The sequence below is a fragment of the Cricetulus griseus genome, chromosome 6 (assembly GCF_003668045.3).
Source record: "Cricetulus griseus strain 17A/GY chromosome 6, alternate assembly CriGri-PICRH-1.0, whole genome shotgun sequence".
Lineage (NCBI taxonomy): Eukaryota > Metazoa > Chordata > Mammalia > Rodentia > Cricetidae > Cricetulus > Cricetulus griseus.
The window spans coordinates 108,841,727-108,859,730 of record NC_048599.1 but is presented as its reverse complement, the minus strand read 5'-3'; the positions used below and the strand labels follow the sequence as shown (position 1 = coordinate 108,859,730).

General features: G+C 38.4%; 1 protein-coding gene across 4 annotated transcripts in view; it reads right to left on the bottom strand.

Moving 5' to 3' along the window:
- Positions 1-18,004, bottom strand: part of Ttc21b (tetratricopeptide repeat domain 21B) — a 68,872-nt gene that overhangs the window by 9,919 nt on the left and 40,949 nt on the right. The window contains exons 21-26 of one of the 4 annotated variants that reach the window (XM_027420270.2): positions 17,879-17,989; positions 16,673-16,754; positions 10,282-10,432; positions 9,907-10,068; positions 6,647-6,842; positions 1,249-1,473 (exon numbers count right to left, since the gene is read on the bottom strand). In XM_027420270.2, the coding sequence (XP_027276071.1) occupies positions 1,249-1,473; positions 6,647-6,842; positions 9,907-10,068; positions 10,282-10,432; positions 16,673-16,754; positions 17,879-17,989 (927 nt within the window). Of the gene's footprint in view, positions 1-1,248; positions 1,474-3,562; positions 3,772-6,646; positions 6,843-9,906; positions 10,069-10,281; positions 10,433-16,672; positions 16,755-17,878; positions 17,990-18,004 lie in introns of those variants that run through there. The other 3 variants (XM_035446362.1, XM_027420271.2, XM_035446363.1) reach the window with 3 other exon arrangements.

Sequence of the window (18,004 nt, the reverse complement as noted above, 5' to 3'; positions counted from 1 at the left end):
AATCACACAAGGTGTTGCTGCCTGGTCATTGTTGACCAGGGATCTATCTGTGTCAAAGCTTTAATTCCTGTCCAAAGTTGCTTAATCTCAGATCAGGCACACAGTGTTTAACTATGCACTCGTATATATTTTAAAGCTTATTAATGATGATTTTATTTTCAAGGTCAATTTAAGTTAAATTTGATGAAACTGGTCACTTAAAGCAGTCTACCAATTGATAAAGGGCTGATGCATCATAGGTTTTTAATCCCTAAGAAATAGGTAGGTAATCATAACTCCTCCTTAAAAAGTAAATGATCCATTTTAGAGTCTAATTTGCTCAAAGAGAATAAAAAACTGATTTACTGTGATTAACATTTTTAGCTAATTAGTATGAATCTATGAATATAAACAATCTCAACTTTCTAAATTAAATATAATTATTTCTCAGCAAATACTAATTCATACCTAAAATTTAAAGACTATTCACAATAAGACATCTTTAAGTGTTTTAACAACAGAATATAAGTAATAGGTCTTATGTTGTACAGACTTGAAGTTTTCCATATTATACCTAAAGATAAGAACTTTTATTTAAGTTGAATTGGAATCCCCCATATATATTATGCATAGTGGAGTCTAATAATATGGAAATGACATGCAGCTGCAGTAAGTTCATCAAAAACACTTCTTAAAGGGAGGGACAGACTGCTACAATTAATAATCTGCAATTTTCATTAGTTCTGGGATGAGATGAGTAATCATGGTGAATGCTTGACATTCTGAAAGTACTTCCTGTAAGTAGGGCATCACCAGCTGAAGCTTGAAGCTGCATAAATCTATCTTCCAGTTACCTTCAAGGGAACACAGCTTCTTTCTTTACCATTAATGTTCATTTCCTGCTTATAGTGAGAATAAAGATTTAAAGTTCAGGACACACTGGGAAGCTTCAGAAATTGACCAACCCACTGGGCGGTGGTGGAGCATGCCTTTAGTTCCAGCACTCAGGAGGCAGAGGCAGGTGGAACTCTGTGAGCTCGAGACCAGCCTGGTCTACAAGAACTAGTTCCAGGACAGCCTCCAAAACAACAGAGAAACCCTGTCTTGAAACCCAGCTCCGAGAGAGAGAGAGAGAGAGAGAGAGAGAGAGAGAGAGAGAGAGAGAGAGAGAGAGAGAGAGAGAGAGAGAGAGAGAGAAATTGACCGACCCATTGCTCTACTGTAGGACGATTACATAACACATTTAACCATCGTTTCTCAGCCACCTACACGGTTATGGCACAGGCACCGTTTTAGTAATTCTTCTGCCATGTCATATTTTGCTGACTGAATATAAATATCAGCAAGCAGCAGCCAGCTCTTCTCCAGGTCTTCGGCTTCAATAGGATTCCAAGACATTTTTGCAATCCGCTTCAGCTGGTTTCTGGCTTTTGGCGTCTGTTTCAAGATCATATAAGCTGTTGCCATTCCCAAGAGAGCTGGGATATGATCCTTCTGTAAGAAAACTGAACTTTAGACCACAAGATGCACTGCACAGCAAGCAGCAACTCACCTGTGCCTCTGGCTGGCTGCGTGCAGGGTCAGTGTGACTACCACTGTTTAACACAGCAAGGAATCCCAAGCAATCCACTGAGGAAATCAGCACACATGTGACCCAAATGAATTCACAATGCCGATGTTAAAGCACAGTCCCAGCAACTAGTGCAACTTCATCTCTAATGGGATTGATGGGCTGATGCAGCTTTGTACAAAACCCAAAGCATGAAATCTGCCTTCACTGTAAAGAAAAGCAGCTTTTCTTTCAGATTTAAAGTTTTGCCTCCTTGGTTCTTTTCACGTGTCACACAGAAGTAACACATTCACCTCCAGATGAGGGATCTTACTGCCATTTTCCCCCTTTTATTAACAAAAATAACAATAAAACTCTACCCCTCTCCCCAAACCTAAATCATTTGCACAGTCCATGGAATAATCATGGTTTGAAGCAGACTTCTAGAGGTAGAGCCTACAGTCTCTTTACAGAATCTATAATGCACAATATTCCTTTAGATAGAGTTAAAGCCCCAAATGTCAGTCTTCTATAAAGCCAAGAGGCTAATAAGAAAGACATACAACATATACAACATTAGAATCTACGAGAAAACGGACATAAACAACGGTGTGCAAATCCCCAAATAAGCTCAGCAGGGGGATTATGATACTTTCAGGGGGAGGGCCTCTGTTTAATGTTAGGAGAGTAGAAATGTGGTAAGAAATTGCAATATTGTGGCTATAACAAAGGCTGTCAGTAAGCAAGGCGCATTTGGGCAACTATTAGCACTATCCAAAAAGGAGCATGCCCAAGACTGGTCTTGGTTCAAGTCAGAAGAGAGAATGGAATGTATTAGGGCCCGATGCAAACAGGAGGAATACACTACTCTCTTGGCTCTATTTATTTATTTATCTATCTATCTATCTATCTATCTATCTATCTATCTATCTATCTATCTATTTATTTATTGCTTTTGAGACAGTGTCTCTCTACATAGCCCTGGCTGTCCTGAAACTCTATCTATCTATCTATCTATCTATCTATCTATCTATCTATCTATCTATCTATCTATCTATTTATTTATTGCTTTTGAGACAGTGTCTCTCTACATAGCCCTGGCTGTCCTGAAACTCACTACGCAGACCAGCCTGGTCTCTAACCTAGAGATCCACCTGCCTCTGCCTCCCTAGAGTTGAGATGAAAAGTGTGTGCCAACACTCCCAGTCTCTAATTTTTTTTTCAAAATTTAGTTTCTTCTTCCAAATAAGAAGGCATGACAAAAGAGTTTCATTTGGTCACCAAATCCAATGAAATGGTAATAGTTTTTGTTATAAACTATGAAGCCATACCTTACTCTATCTTGGACGGACAGAGAATGGCAGATAATGGTGACCTATCATGTATTTGTCAACTGGTCCTAAAAGAACCTAAGAAGAGACTAGTCCTGCATCTATTCAAACAACAAAAATGTCCATGCAGTACAGATTTAAAAATACGTCTTTGATTTTACAGCTTTCAATCTGATTAGCATGAACTAGCCCTTCACTGCTTGGTCATTGCTATGTGAACAGTTTCCGTGTGTGTGTGTGTGTGTGTGTGTGTGTGTGTGTGTGTGTGTGTGTGTGTGTGTGTGTGTGTGTGTGTCCAGACCACAGACTGATGCCAGGTGTCTTTCTCAGTCACTTTCCAAATCTTATTTTCTGAGTCAGGGTCACAAACTAGACACGGAGCTCAATGATTTGGCGAGGGCTGTCTATGTAATAACTCCAGGGAGCTGCCTGCCTCAGCCTCCCAGGTGCTGGGACTACAGGGGGCAACTCTACTTCTGACTGTTTATGTGGGTACTGGGGAATCTGAGTCCATGCTTGATTGACAAGCACTTTATCAACAGAGTCATCTCCCCAACCTTCATAAGCTAATAGTTTTCTGAAAGTGAAAACCGAGTTCGAATCTCAGCATAGACCATCAGGCCTTCTTATGCCCTTAGGTGTAGACTTAGCACTTTCCTGGTACAGCTTATGAAGCACAAGTCCTTTACTCGCAGCCGCTGCAGAAGACAAACTCAGGTATGGCCAATAAAGTCTCTCCACATGGTTCAAGTGGGTCCATAAGAGCAAGTGGGCCAGTGCTTCATGGGCTAGTGCACCATGCACCTTTTCCTGTCACATTCCACTGAGTGACATAGTGCTTTGATTAGACACCATGTTTCTCTGCCTTTGCTCACATTTCCTTCACTCAGAAGACACTCTGCCCACTTCTATCTGTAAAAACACAAATTTCCTTAGCTCTTGAATCACAGCTGTTTCTAGAATCAAAGCTTCTTTACAAGATTCTCCAGACTCTCTTTAGACCATGACCTAAAGTACTTCCATTTGCAACTGCAGGGGAGAACAGAAAGTATTTTCTTTAATTCAGATAGCCATTCTATCCAGTACATCTATCCCATTTTTTTTTTTTACCCTGAAGATTATGAGAAATTTGAAAAAAGGGAAGGATACATTATTCTTGTGATTCCCACTATACTGAATATATACTGGCTGCTTACTGAATATTCATCGTATTGAATATATTGCCTATGAGTTAAATGAGAAAAAAATGCAACACAAACACAGTGTTCCTGAATTTTAGTTCACCCATCATCATCTCTTGGCTGATCCAGTTAGTAAACAGATTTGCAGGTAATACCTGAGCAGCACAGACAGTCATGCAACATGCAATCTCGTCTTCACAGAAAACCCTGCTTAGTCTCTCTACAATAGAGCTGCAATGTCATTCACTGCATCTGGTTCTTATTTCTTTTAAACTTTACAGTAGGAATGATGGATTTACTCAATAAAAATTCATTACTATGTGATAGAATACCACTTCACAGCAGTTGGTGGCTGTGACACCTAACTGCAAATTGTTCCCTTAAAAATTCTTTTAGATTTGCATGAACATTCCATTTCCCATTTTTTCGGTAGTTGACATCCATCTGTTACAGAATGCCAATTTGGGGAGGCCTAGTCTTTTCTTATCTTTTTAAAAACCACACCACAGAAACAACACATTGATTGAATATATATATATATATATAATATACATATGATATGTATATTATATATATATATATATATTTATAAAAAAGTACATAAGATGACACAATGAATAGACTGCTAACCTTTGAAGTCAGACTGCTCATCCTTAAAATGGGAACAATAACCGTGAAAGCCTCCCTCCCAAGAGTCATGTTCTGAAAATTAAGCTGTATTTTAGGTCTTATAAATTCCACACAATATGTATATAGTATAACCTTCAAAAACTATGACCTAACCTATAATATACAGAAATTAACTAAAGAACCCTTGTTACTTTCTTTCGCCTTCATTGATGACTTTTGTTAACAAAGAATGACTCTCCTTTATTGAAACATTTAACATGATATTACAGTTTTATGTACTATTTTAATTATTTTTAGTGAGAAAATCTATACAAATTAGCATGTTTCTAGATCTGATAAATTCTATATTTTACGTAATAGACGTAAATCATCATTCTAAAATAGTCATGACCATGAGCACTTCATTTAAGGGAGTGTTCACAAATATATTTTCCTGGGTTTTGAGTCAGGCCTGACATTAACAATATAACACTCTCCCACAAAGAAGGAAACTGAAGCAATACTGAATGGCACGTGTGGTGGTCTGAATAAAAATGTCCGCCACAGGCTCACAGGCAGTTGGAGTAGGTGTGCCCTTGTCGGAGGCAGTTGGTCATTTGGGGGTGGGCTTTGAGGTTTCAGATGCTGATGCCAGGCCTACTTTCTTCCTGTTACCTGCTGACCCAGATATAGAACTCACAGCTACCTCTCCAGCACCATGTCAGCCTGCATGCTGCCATGTTCTCTGCCATGATGATAAAAGGATTAAACCTCTGAAAACATAAGCCTGCCCCAACTAAATATTTTCCTTATTGATAGTTGTTATGGTCATGGTGTCTCTTCACAGCTATAGAAACTCTAAGACAGCATATTTGCCTTTTTTCCCTAGTCCATCCTGCAGGGCATGGGGCAATACCTTTTAGAAATTAGTATTTGCAGAAGGGCTCTGCTCTGTGTGGTGCTGATGCTGAGGCCAGCTTGCTGTTTTGTCTTGTAGTGGTTTACAGTAATAATGAAGCTGCCATCTAAAGCAAGTCTACACAAATCCATGACATTTTATTCTTCCTCAGAGTTCTGGAAAGTGGGCAGTGGAGCCACAATAAGAGGGTTTTGGTAGCTTATCTACCACTGTGACCTCCAAGCCAAACAAAATAGAAAAACTTGTAATATCCTGAGAGAGGCACATGATTGTGAGTTTTCAGTGTCCTAGAGCAGTAGAAAAGAGATCTGTGATGGTTCAAAATAGGTATTACTAACTATGCTATTCCTTCTCTAGTAGTAGTGTGTATGAGAAGAGGAAGGCCTAACCAAACAGAATGACAGACTTAGACTTGAGTAGGGCATGAAAAGAAAAAGAAGTAACAATAAATATTCAAGGAGGTTATTTCAGTGTTGCTAAAGAAAAATCATGGATGCCGGGTGTTGGTTAATCCCAGCACTTGAGAGGCAGAGGCAGGCAGATCTCTGTGAGTTCGAGGCCAGCCTGGTCACCAGAGCGAGTGCCAGGATAAGGCTCCAAAGCTACACAGAGAAACCCTGTCTCAAAAAACAAAAAAAAGAAAAGAAAAAGAAAAAAAGAAAAATCATGGTTTGCTAACTGAATTACATGTTGTCAGCTGATCCCATTTAGTTCTTCAGCTGGAGAAATTTCAAGGACACCTGAGTGAGAAGGTGAACGAGCCCAGCAACATTCATTTTCACTCAGTAACTTGGACTCTGACACAATTACAGCATGGGAATCTTCCAGAAGCAAGTTCTTCCCTTTATCTTGTGTTCTCATGAAGAATTTCCCTTCTGTAGAATTAATTCCATGCTCCCCCAGAGACTAACCCACAATAATGGATAGTACACCATGGAAGAGTAACAAAAGTATGTATCTATTTGCTTTTTATTACATGTGAGCTATTAGGTCATGTTCAGGAAACAATCAGCTATCCAAAACAGCATGTTGTTTTACCAAGCAAAGGTAGACAAAGCAAAAGAGGAAAGCCACTGACCTCAGAGGCTGCTATTTCAGTGAAGGTGCTCAGTGCCTGCTCCACACTGGACTTCTGCTTAGTGGCCATTAAGCAGCAATTCTCCATTACTCGGAGTTGCAAGCGGCCCTGGACCGTCTGAGGCTTTAGTTCTTTCAGGAGCTTTTCTGCTGTCCTCACTGCTAACTGCACAGATTCCTGCTTCTCAGTGGAACTACTGTGGACACAGAATCAATCACATGTATCTGTTACCCATGACATAGCACTGACTGATGTGAGAACTCTGGGCACTGGCTCCTCTTTATCACTCATTAAAGAATTCTTGGTAAAGAGCATTCATTCATTCTCTTCTAATACCAAGAGGGGCAGTATAAATGAATTTTAATAAAAATTAATATGTCCTCAGTGAGACACCACCATTAAACCCGGAATCGCTCTAGAATGAAATTAGACAATATCTATACATGATAAACATATTAAATTTAGCTACTATATAATTAGAATAAACATAGAATCTTCCTAGGCTAGTATAGGTAAGGTCCTGGGTTCAGTTCCTAGCTCTACAAAAAGAGAAAAAAATTCTAAGTAGAATCATGACATTGTCCAGTGGTGTTCTATATTCAGTATTCACAGAAAGAACAAGAGAAGAGAAAAGGGAGGAAATGGGTCAAATTCTACATGATTTCACTCAGTGCATGCTGAATCAGTATGTATTCTTTCAGTACATGTTCATTCAATACATGCTGAATGCATCGTCTATTTGGGGAAATTGAGAATCAGAAAGTAGAACAAATTCTCAAAGATCACAAATGGTAAATCTCCCATCTGAGTCTTAGTTTATCAAACATATAAAATCTCTCTTTTCTTCACCTGGAAAGGAATATTATGTGATACAAGGTGGCAGATCTCAGGCATAGTGACAAGTCCAATGCTTGATAGCAAATTTCCTACACACACACACACACACACACACACACACACACACACACACACACACACGCTCACCTTTCCTTACCCTTGAACTTTTCAGAAACTATCCTTTTTTTGTTTATTTGTTTTGGTTTTTTGAGACAGGGTTTCTCTGTGGCTTTGGAGGCTGTCCTGGAAGCTCTTGTAGACCAGGCTGGTCTCGAACTCACAGAGATCCATCTGCCTCTGCCTCCCGAGTTCTAGGACTAAAGTTATGTGCCACTACCGCCCAGCTGAAACTACTTCTTTCAATGTATGTGTGCTGGGTAGTGTGTGTGTCTGTGTATATAAGTACAGGCCAGAGGCAACAGGCAGTTGTGAGCCAACCAACTTGGGTACTATGAACCAAACGCAGGTCCTGTGGAAAAGTAGTACATGCTTTTAACTACTGGGTCATCTCCCTGGCACAGGCCCAACTGATTTTAGTATTTTCACTGAAAACATCTGCTCTTGCTATCTTCTCTGCAGTTCCTATGCTCTGGCTTCCATAACTGCGTGATATGATTTTCATTTTTTACTTCGAGACTGCTAGCTTTAGCACACCCAAAATCTAGTCTGTTTGCTGTGGCTACAGATAACAATTTGCAAAAGGGCCCTTCACACAGATCAACCCTGGAGGTGTCTCTCAAATCTGTATGTGCACCGGCAACTCCTCCTGAGTTCTAGTTTGCATTCTAACTGTTTAGTTGATGGTCTGTATTAGGGTACCCACATATCTATAACAGTATATTTGTTTTCTTAACAAATAGGCCATTTCTCTACTTTTAAGACCAGTGAGGTCTCTCTATTCCAATCTTGAGCTTTGTCCTCTCTAGTTGTACCATCCCTCCACTCCTGAATGCACCTTCCCCTGACAGCTACGCACTGTGTACTCTATGTCCTTTCACAGCACTGAACATCAGCTTCCTTTCAGATCACTATTGGTGGTGTGGGCAACTGAATGGGCTCACATATTACCATGCACTAAAAATGGATTCCATGCCAATGAAAAGCAGCCACTATCTGTTACAACCCTTTATATCTTTAACCATCCCCATTCCTTCTCAGAGAATAACAAGAGTTTGAGGGGATGCCACCAGTTTCCAGCAATAATCCAGGGTGAACACTGTAAAGCTGTGTGGCGGGTGAGCACTCAGTTTGAGCCTCAGTTCTATCTTTTCTAGTCATTGCCTCAGATAAAGACTCTGAGCTTATTTCACAATGCTGTTTCAGGAAATCAGGGAGATAATACATATAAAGAACCAAGAACATAGGGCTAGCATAAAGCTACCATGTATTAAGTAGGAATTATTATTTTTTCTTTGTTTTGACTGTACAGTGTGTGTATGGTATGCATATATGTATGCATATATATTGCATGTGTTCACATGGAAGCCTGAGGTTGACATAAGGAATGCTCTTCAATCACTCTCTACTATATTCAGGAAGGGTGTCTCAATGGAGTTTGCCTATACAGCCAATCTAGTTAGCCAGCTTTCTCTGCAAATCCTCTGCCTCTGGCTATTGAGTAACTGAATTACAAGCCAGCCAGCAAACCCACGGAGCATTTATGTGGGGTCTGGGGACTTGAACTCAAGTCCTCATATTTGTGTAGCAAACATTTTATCTACTGAGGCATCCCCCCAGTGCCAGTCATCACCATTATTATGTGGACTGTGTCAAATTCTGTAATTTATTTTATTTTTGACAGAGTAACTAGGAGGATGCCTTTGTAATCCATCTATTATGATTTTGGAAATGGAAAGTATTTCATGTCTAATTGTTTTACTTTTTATTGTTGTGATAAAACACCATGACCAGGGCAACTTATAAAATAAAGTGTTTAATTGGCTAAATTGGTTAAGAGTCCATGACGACACCACAAAGGAAAGTTGAGAGTTCACATCCTGATTCACAAACACAAGGTAGAGAAAGAGCACTGGGAATTTCCCAAGTCTTTGGAAACCTCAAAGCCGACCCCCAATGACATACCTCCTCCAACACAGTCACACCTCCTAATGCTTTCCAAAATGTGCTACCAACTGGGGACCAAATATTGAGATATATGAGCCTATGGGAGCTCCATTCATTCACACTATACACTGAGATGGGAATCATTACTTTATTACCTTTAGAATCATTATTTTATCCTACATGCATATATATATATACATATATATATATATATATATATATGCTAAAATATTATAGATATTCAATCTGCCTTTTCCTTAGCATCATGCTAGAAAGTGGTTTTCTTTTGCTTTGCTGCTTATTATCCCCCAAAATGCTTTAAAAACTGTACCAAAGGAAATGTGTCAACTGCTACTCACCCCAGGTCTCCATCAAGGTTTTCAAACACTTCACCTCCAATAGTTTCATTATCTGGATTCAAGCAGATTTCTATCATATTATAAAGTGCATTTTGACCCCAATCACTATCTTTTCGAGCTTTATTAAAATGTCGAAGGGCATCATTTGGTTCTCCAGTATACCTTATTGAATAATTGAAAAAAATTTCAATCACTGATTACAAATTTTGTATCAGATCATAATATGCTTCAAATAAATCTATTAAAACACTTTAAATTGCATATTTACTTTTAAATATGCAGAAAATACTTTTCTACTTCTTGCACAATATTTACTTTTAAATATGCAGAAAATACTTTTCTACTTCTTGCACAATACCAAGTCTATTGACTTACCAAAAATGTAATCCTTTACAGTACTGATATCCTGGCTCCAATTTTGTTCTGGAATTGTGTTTCTCAGCCATTGAAAAAAATCTCGGAACATCCTCAAGTTTCCCACATCTTCTCAGGAGATCAATCAAACGAGACAAAGTCATAAAATTATCTAGAAACAAGCAGTATTTCAGATATAGATAGATAACATGGTCAGACATTTGTTCTGATGGTAATAATTCTACTTTATTAATGTACAATTTACTTCAAACGAAACACAACATAATAATCAAATGAATATTTTATGTGGTATAACTTCCTAATGAGATGTATAGCCTTGATCATCTATCAAATGATACCTGTTTCACTATGCTGGCTATTGTGGAAGAAAGTGTAATGCAGGCATGTCTACAAAAAGGTTTGTTTTGTTGCTACTTTTCGATTTTCCTGGAGTCAAACCTTCTAGAAATATGCATCTCATCTAGGTCATCTAAACTTTAAGATTCAGGAAGATGGATTGACCACTGTTTCTGAGACTCTTTGCCTGCTTGCAGATGGGAGGCGGTAACAGAAGTGTGTGACAGTGATTTAGGTAGACAATCACAAGATTTATTCCAGAATTTATTTAATGCGTGAAATGTCAGACTAGACTCAGTGGGCCATTCTGCAGCCTTACCATATTAGTCCCAGGATTTTAATCTGATTTCACCTTTTCCTAGAGGAAATTATTAATTCAGTTCCCTGGTTTCCAGTATAACTTTCCTAGAAAGTTTAGTTCCTTCTAGGTTTTCCTTATCAGTAATGTACTAGGATTTGAGGATGATTTTGACCTAGATTCATGAATATCAAAGGAAGGAAAAATATACAAAATTGTGTGTGGAGAAGAAAAAAATAACTCACTCTCATGACACAGCAGTGAGGAAAGTCATATACACATGACTAATAGTCAATTACTTGTAAATAAAATTTGGCTGACACTTAGGGTTTTGATTTTGACTCAACATTAAACAATAACTATTTCCCAATTGTCACTGAGTGACCTTAATGTTTTGATTTTAACAGCTGCCTGATAGTCCATTACATTAGTAGGTAATTTCTCTGGGACTCTGTTTTTGGGTAGTAGGGCCCCATGTTCAATTATCATAGAACTCATAGAGAATTTGTTAAAACTCTTACACACCATAATGTGAGAACTTTCTTAGGGTGACTAAAGTATTTACACAAGCAAACAAATATAGCCCCAATTTTTAAAATAAATTATCCTTGATTCTAATTTTTTTAAATGAAGAGACAGTATTATATGATGTATCAGTACTCTAATGAAGACTATGCACTGAATAAAGCCATAAGCAGATATTTGTGCACATATCCACAGCAGTGTTACTTGCAGTCATCAGGAAGAGGGAACTACCTGTATGTCCACTAAAGATGACAGATAAATCTGCTATAAGCACACATAAAACATTAGTTTCTCAAATATGTAAGCAAACCCTTAACATAACAACTGAGATGATCTCTGAAGATTATGCTAGGTAAAATAAGCCAGACACATAGACAAATGCTGCATATATCCTATTAGCCACCTGGACTTGCCACTAATTACAGAAGCAGACAGCAAAATGGAGATTGTCAGCAGAGGAAAGAGGTGGAGGGAAACTGTGCACAAAGTTACAGTTTAGAAAGATTACACAAGTTCTGGGGATAGATAACCACTGCTTACACAACAATGTCAACATACTAATGCCACTGAACTGTATGCCTAAGAGTAGTTAAGATTGGTCTGGAGAGATGGCTCAGCAGTTAAGAGTACTGGCTGTTCTTCCAGAGGTCCTGAGTTCAATTTCCAACACTCACATGGTGGCTCAAACCATCTAGAGTGGGATCTCGTGACCTTTTCTAATATAAAGTTGTATGTGCAGTACTTACACATAAAATAACTAAATCATAAAAAAGAAAAATGTTAAGATGATAAATTTTTATGTTACCCATTTTGTCAGAATAAAAAATTAAGAAAAGAACTTTGGAAGGTGTGCATTTATTCAGTTTTGTATGTGAAAACAATCAAATCCTTTGCCCTCTCTAAAACTTAATTTTGAGTCTATAGATTTTATTTATCCTGCATAGTAGTATCATTATAAAGAACAGGGATTTAGGAAAAGGGAATTAAAAACTGGTCTTTTCTTTTAGTGGTGTGAAGACAAGGAAATTATCTCTACCTAAAAATGGACTCATTTTTCTTAAAGTGATTATAGTACCAAGTTTCAGAGCATTGCAGAAATTGAACCAAATGAAGGTATGAAAGAGATTTATAAGTATGGTTAGCTACATTTACAAGTCTTTGTACAATAGGATGCATAATCCATCATAAAGGCCAAAGACGCTAAAGGTAGAATTCATCTAAGCAAGGATTAAAAGTTAAAATATTTGGCCAAACTCTTTGTATGCTATTGCTAATATATGTTTACAAAATATTTTGCAAATATCTACACTCAACACTGGGAAGCCAGTTTCTTAAAAAATTCTCTCCTTCTGAATTGTATTGCTGGGATGTATTCATCATTAGCTAAAGTAATAATGACCAGAGAAAGACTAAACTACATTGAGTAATCTTTTCATTAGTCTTGACATTTGAGAGAATGAGTGTTTTCATTTTTAGAAATGGCAGTATATCATGAGTAAAAATAGTAGCTGGTGTATTTTTTTATTGATGAACAGTACAAAGATATTAAGATAATGAAAGGGACATGTGGAGTGGAGTGCTGTGAAAATACACAGTACCAGAGAGGTCAGGCGTGCTCTCCTCAAAGAGCTGACCTTTGAGTAGCCTCAAGAAGGGGGCCAGACACTGCCAGACTGACAAAGGCATTCCCAGTAACTGATGGTATGGGCACACAAAGAGCAGAGTACAGCCCGGGGAGTATGGCAATCTTGATGTTACTGAAGAACAGGAAGAGGAATGAAAATATAAGTAAAAAACTCACACAGGCCATGATATTATTAAAATCATGCTATAATTTTAGGCTTTTCTCTGAAGCACAACCTACTTTGAGCAAGGGGTAGCTTTGAGTATTGATCTGATGACATGACAGCCAGCAGAAACAAGAGCCCAGGGTTTGAAGAACAGGTGAGGTGACAAGGGTATGAAATACAGCAGTGTGTTACTTAGTAACTAAACAGATGGAACTGGGGTATTTGTTAACTAATTAAAATTGAAAAGGAGAAAAGTCAAGATGATTGGGAAAATTGGAGACAAGATGCAGTATGTTATAACAGAGTTACAATTGTAAAAGGTATTTTCAATTAGCAATAAAATTGGACAGTACATTTCTTTTTACAAATATCTTATTTTTAACTGTGTGTGTATGTGTGTGTGTGTGTGTGTGTGTGTGTGTGTGTGTGTGTGTGTGTGTGTGTGTGTATGTGTGTATACCTGAGGCAGGTGTCTTCCAGGCCAGAGGCATCAGATTCTCTGGAACTGGAGTTTATAGGTGATTAGCTATGTGACATGGGTTCTGGGAACCCAAAGCCCTTAACAACTACACCATCACTTCAGGTCTTGGACAGTACATTTCAAAACAAGCCAAACACAGTCATACTCTAAGTTATGGTACTGGTGATGATCAACAATGTGTACATAATATCATTGTGTATGAGTATGCTTTAGAAGAAATTACACAAATTTATAAATAGATGAAGTGCTAACAGGAATAAAGTGTTGGGATAACCTTTTTGTACACTGTGTGAAGATGTTTTATCTCACCTGCCCAAGGTACCTTGTGATTGGTTTAACATAGAGCTGAATGACCAATAGCTAGGAAGGAGAGGATAGGCGGGATTTCCAGAGAGATAGGAACTCTGGGAAGGAATCATAGATGTGGGAGATTCGCCAGTCAGACTCAGAAGAAGTCAGATGTACAGTATTGAGGAGAGGTAATGAGCCACATGGCAGATCAATATAAATTAATACAATTTAAGTATTAAGAGCTAGTTGGGAACAAGCCTAAGCTAAGGCCAAACTTACACAATTAATAAAAGGTTTCTGTGTCATTATTCTGGAGTTGGTAGTTCAAAGAAAGACCCATTACAATAAAGTATACGTTATGAAGAACAAAGGTCATGTGGACAAAAATTTTAATCAAAATTTAGTAAGTTTAAGTACTGACATGGATCCATTCACCAACTACGAGAGGAATGATGTAATCAATGCATTCTCTAACAAATTTACTCACACAAACAACATTCCCTACTCTCACCTAAAAACCTCACTAGGTTACCAGACTAGGAAAATATGAGCAGTCAGAAGAGAATTCTGTTCCCTGTCTATTCATATCCTGTCATTCACAGACCCATTCAATCAATAATTATTGACTCTGTGCTATGTGTCTGTCAGATTTAAGATGAACACATTATTGCTGACCTTGAAAAGTATACAGTCTAACAGAGAAGACAAATATGTAAATTATAAATGTACATATTTACATACATATTAGCAAATACTTTTTTTGTTTGTTGGTCCTTTTCTTTCTTTTTTTCAGAGAGGGTTTTTCTGAATAATAGCCTTGGCTGTCCCAGAACTCACTTTGTAGACCAGGCTGGGTTTGAATTCACAGAGATTTGCCTTCCTCTGCCTCCTGAGTGCTGGGATTAAAGTCAAGTGCCAAAACACCTGACTTGCAGATACTCTTAAGTAACAAGGAGGTATTTATTGACAATTGATATGGATTAGGGTGATCATCAGTTCATCCCACTGTGACTTAGAATTTCCTTAGCATGAGAATTTGTGAATCTAGAGCCCTTGTAATTCTGGGTAAGGCACTCAGTGCATAAGGCACTGCTTAATGCTCTCTCAAGGTGATATATTCTAGATAATGTAGTGAGAAAGAGGGAAAAAGAAGGAAGACAGAATATATGATAGGCAAAAAAGGGGAAAATCTACATAAAGCATCAGGGGTATGGGTTCATGTCTTTCAGTATTGATGGATTACAATGTCCTTATACTGAAATTATGAATAGATTAAAGAAAAAGACACAAAGGTAGGGGATGGGGAGATACCTCAGATCTCTGAAACCCATGTAAAAATGCATGTGCCTGTAATCCCAGTGCTAAGGAGACAGAGATAGATGATCCTTAGGCTTACTGGCCTGTCACCCTAGCCTGATCCATGAGCTCTAGTCCAATGAGACACCTTGTTTGTCTCTAAAGAGATGGGCAGCTTCCTGTGACTGATGCTCAAAGTTGTCCTCTGGTGTCCACATATGCCCATCCTCCATCTTTCTCACACATACGACATAGGAACACATTTAAACTAATTACCCAAGTGATGCTCTTTGAGAGAGGAAGGGATGAGAGTAACAGAGAGAGGGACAGAACAGGTTAATGGAAATGAACATGATGGACTCACAATATATATATGAAAATGCCACAACAAACCTCTTTGTACAATTACTATACACTTGTAAAAAAGAAGAGACGTGTTTGTTTACAAAGCAGCCAGTCTACCAACTCAATAACTATCAACTGTTTGCAACCAATGCTGGTGTTGAGGAACAGGAACCTAGGTGAGAGAAAACCCATGTGACACAAGAGGGGGCTGCTCTGAAGCTTGTAAAGGAAACTCTAATGTATGAGGGCAATACGGTCAAGAATAGCTTAAATCTACTCATGAGGAAGCAAAGTCTGTGCCTTAAATAAGATTAGATAATTCCTTCATAGCAATACAGAACAGCTTGAGGTAGAATGAAAACAGCATGTGGAATGGGAAGTAGAAAGGACAGAGACCTATAGGAAACAGAGGTAGGTTTGGGCAAAGTGAGTAGGGAGACCATGAAGTAATTTATGTCTGAGCATTGTCACTGAAGAGCTGCGTACTGATTAGGGAACAATGACATGGGAGAGAAGAAACAGGAGTTAAGCTCTTTGATAGGCAGGGGGCTGTGTGCAGTGCACAGGGAAAAGTAGGTGACAAATGGAATCAGAATTAGGAAGGATGAGGGTTGGGGAGAGGCACTGGTGACTGGGAATGGAATTCTCTTCCAATTCCTTACATTTTCTCAGTCTGGAAATGGCAAGGTTTATTTAGGTGAGGGGAAGGAAGGTGGTAAGAGTGCTAGAAGTTTAAGGAGACAGGAGAAAGTGTGAAAAGCAGTTGGGATGGTGAAGCCATTAAAGTAATACAGGCATACTGCAAAGCAGACGAGCTAGGCTGTGCCCACAGTTTGTAGAGACCAATAGACAGTGAAGCATTCTTCTGATGGCCACTTGAGCTACTTAGACCCAAGTGTGGGATTAGCAGAGCCAGTTTCAATCAACGGCTCCTTCCAGAACAGCGGATAAGCTAAAAAAGCAAAACAAACAAACACAACCTAAAGACACAGGGATGACTACATTTGAACAAAAACAGTGTGCAATTACCTGGTTTGCGTTCTAAAAGCTGCTGCAAATGAAACACTGCTTGTTCATAGTCCTGTTTTCTGAACATGAGGTCAGCCATCAACTGTAAAGATAAGTTGGCTCTAAAAACAGTACCACACATTTTTGCAAGGCATATTCTCTTAAAGAAGGTTTAGCACTATAAAAATATTTATGAAAAATAGAAGGGATTAAATTTGTAAAATTTAATCAAGCATGCAAACCAGATTTCTCTGCTCACAAATTTTTATTTTTAGAAAAAAAAATAAAATGTTTCAAGTGGTGGCATAAAAACAAATTTGAAGGAATGGAGAGATGGCTTAGTGTTTAAGAGTGTGTACTGCTCTTGTAGAAGACCCAAGTTCAATTCCCAGCACCCACGATGGGCAGCTCACAATCACTTCTAACTCCAGCTCCAGGGTGACCCAACGCCTCTGACCTCTAAGGCAACTGGGCTAAAATGCACACCCCCTATTGCCCTTACAATACAAATAAATATTATAAACATATATCTACAAAACCAATTCAAAGGTTATTTAACATTCCACTGTGCTACTGTAGAAACATGCCACACTGCAGTAAAGTGACAATAAAAACATAAAAAAAACTTAAGTCACATGTTTCAAATGGAAAACATGCAATACCTGCCAAGATTTTCCATATGTTTTAAAGCAAGATGACTTACATTCTACTTAGTTGTAATGATAAGCCTGAGTGAGCCTCATAAATGTCATCCACACTAGATATTTAAAAGCTGAAAAAAACTTTTACCCAGGAGGAAAAGAAAATCCATGTGAAACAATCTAGTGGTACATTGAGATTTGCTCTTCTATTTTTCCCTTTTGTAACTTCAGAAGTTCTACAGATCTACTGAAATCTTACATTAGCCCAGAATGTCAGAGCCAGGGTTTAACAAATCTCATGAAGGATGACTACAGAACTACACCTGTTCCTTAGGCATGAAGAAATGCTAACTAGCTCTAAAGGGAAAGGAAAATGTAATCTGGATGTGTTGTCACTCCTGTCACTGCATGGCTGGCGATCTTTGATATTTGTTGGTAAATATGCCCATGTTAGACAAACGTTATTCTTCCATAAGCAAAAATGAACAGCACCTCACTATTTAATAAAGTTCTATGGGTAAACTTTGAACATTTCTGATATAAAATAAACCTCAAGTGCTGAAGCAGCAGAGAAGTCCAGACTGACCATGGTGGCTGGTTCATTATCCTGGTCCCTCTGGAGAAGCAGTGCACAGTGCCTCAGTGAGGCATCAAGGTCTTCTTGTGCCAAGTATAATTGTGCCAGTTCCAGCATTATCTAGGCAGCAAATCA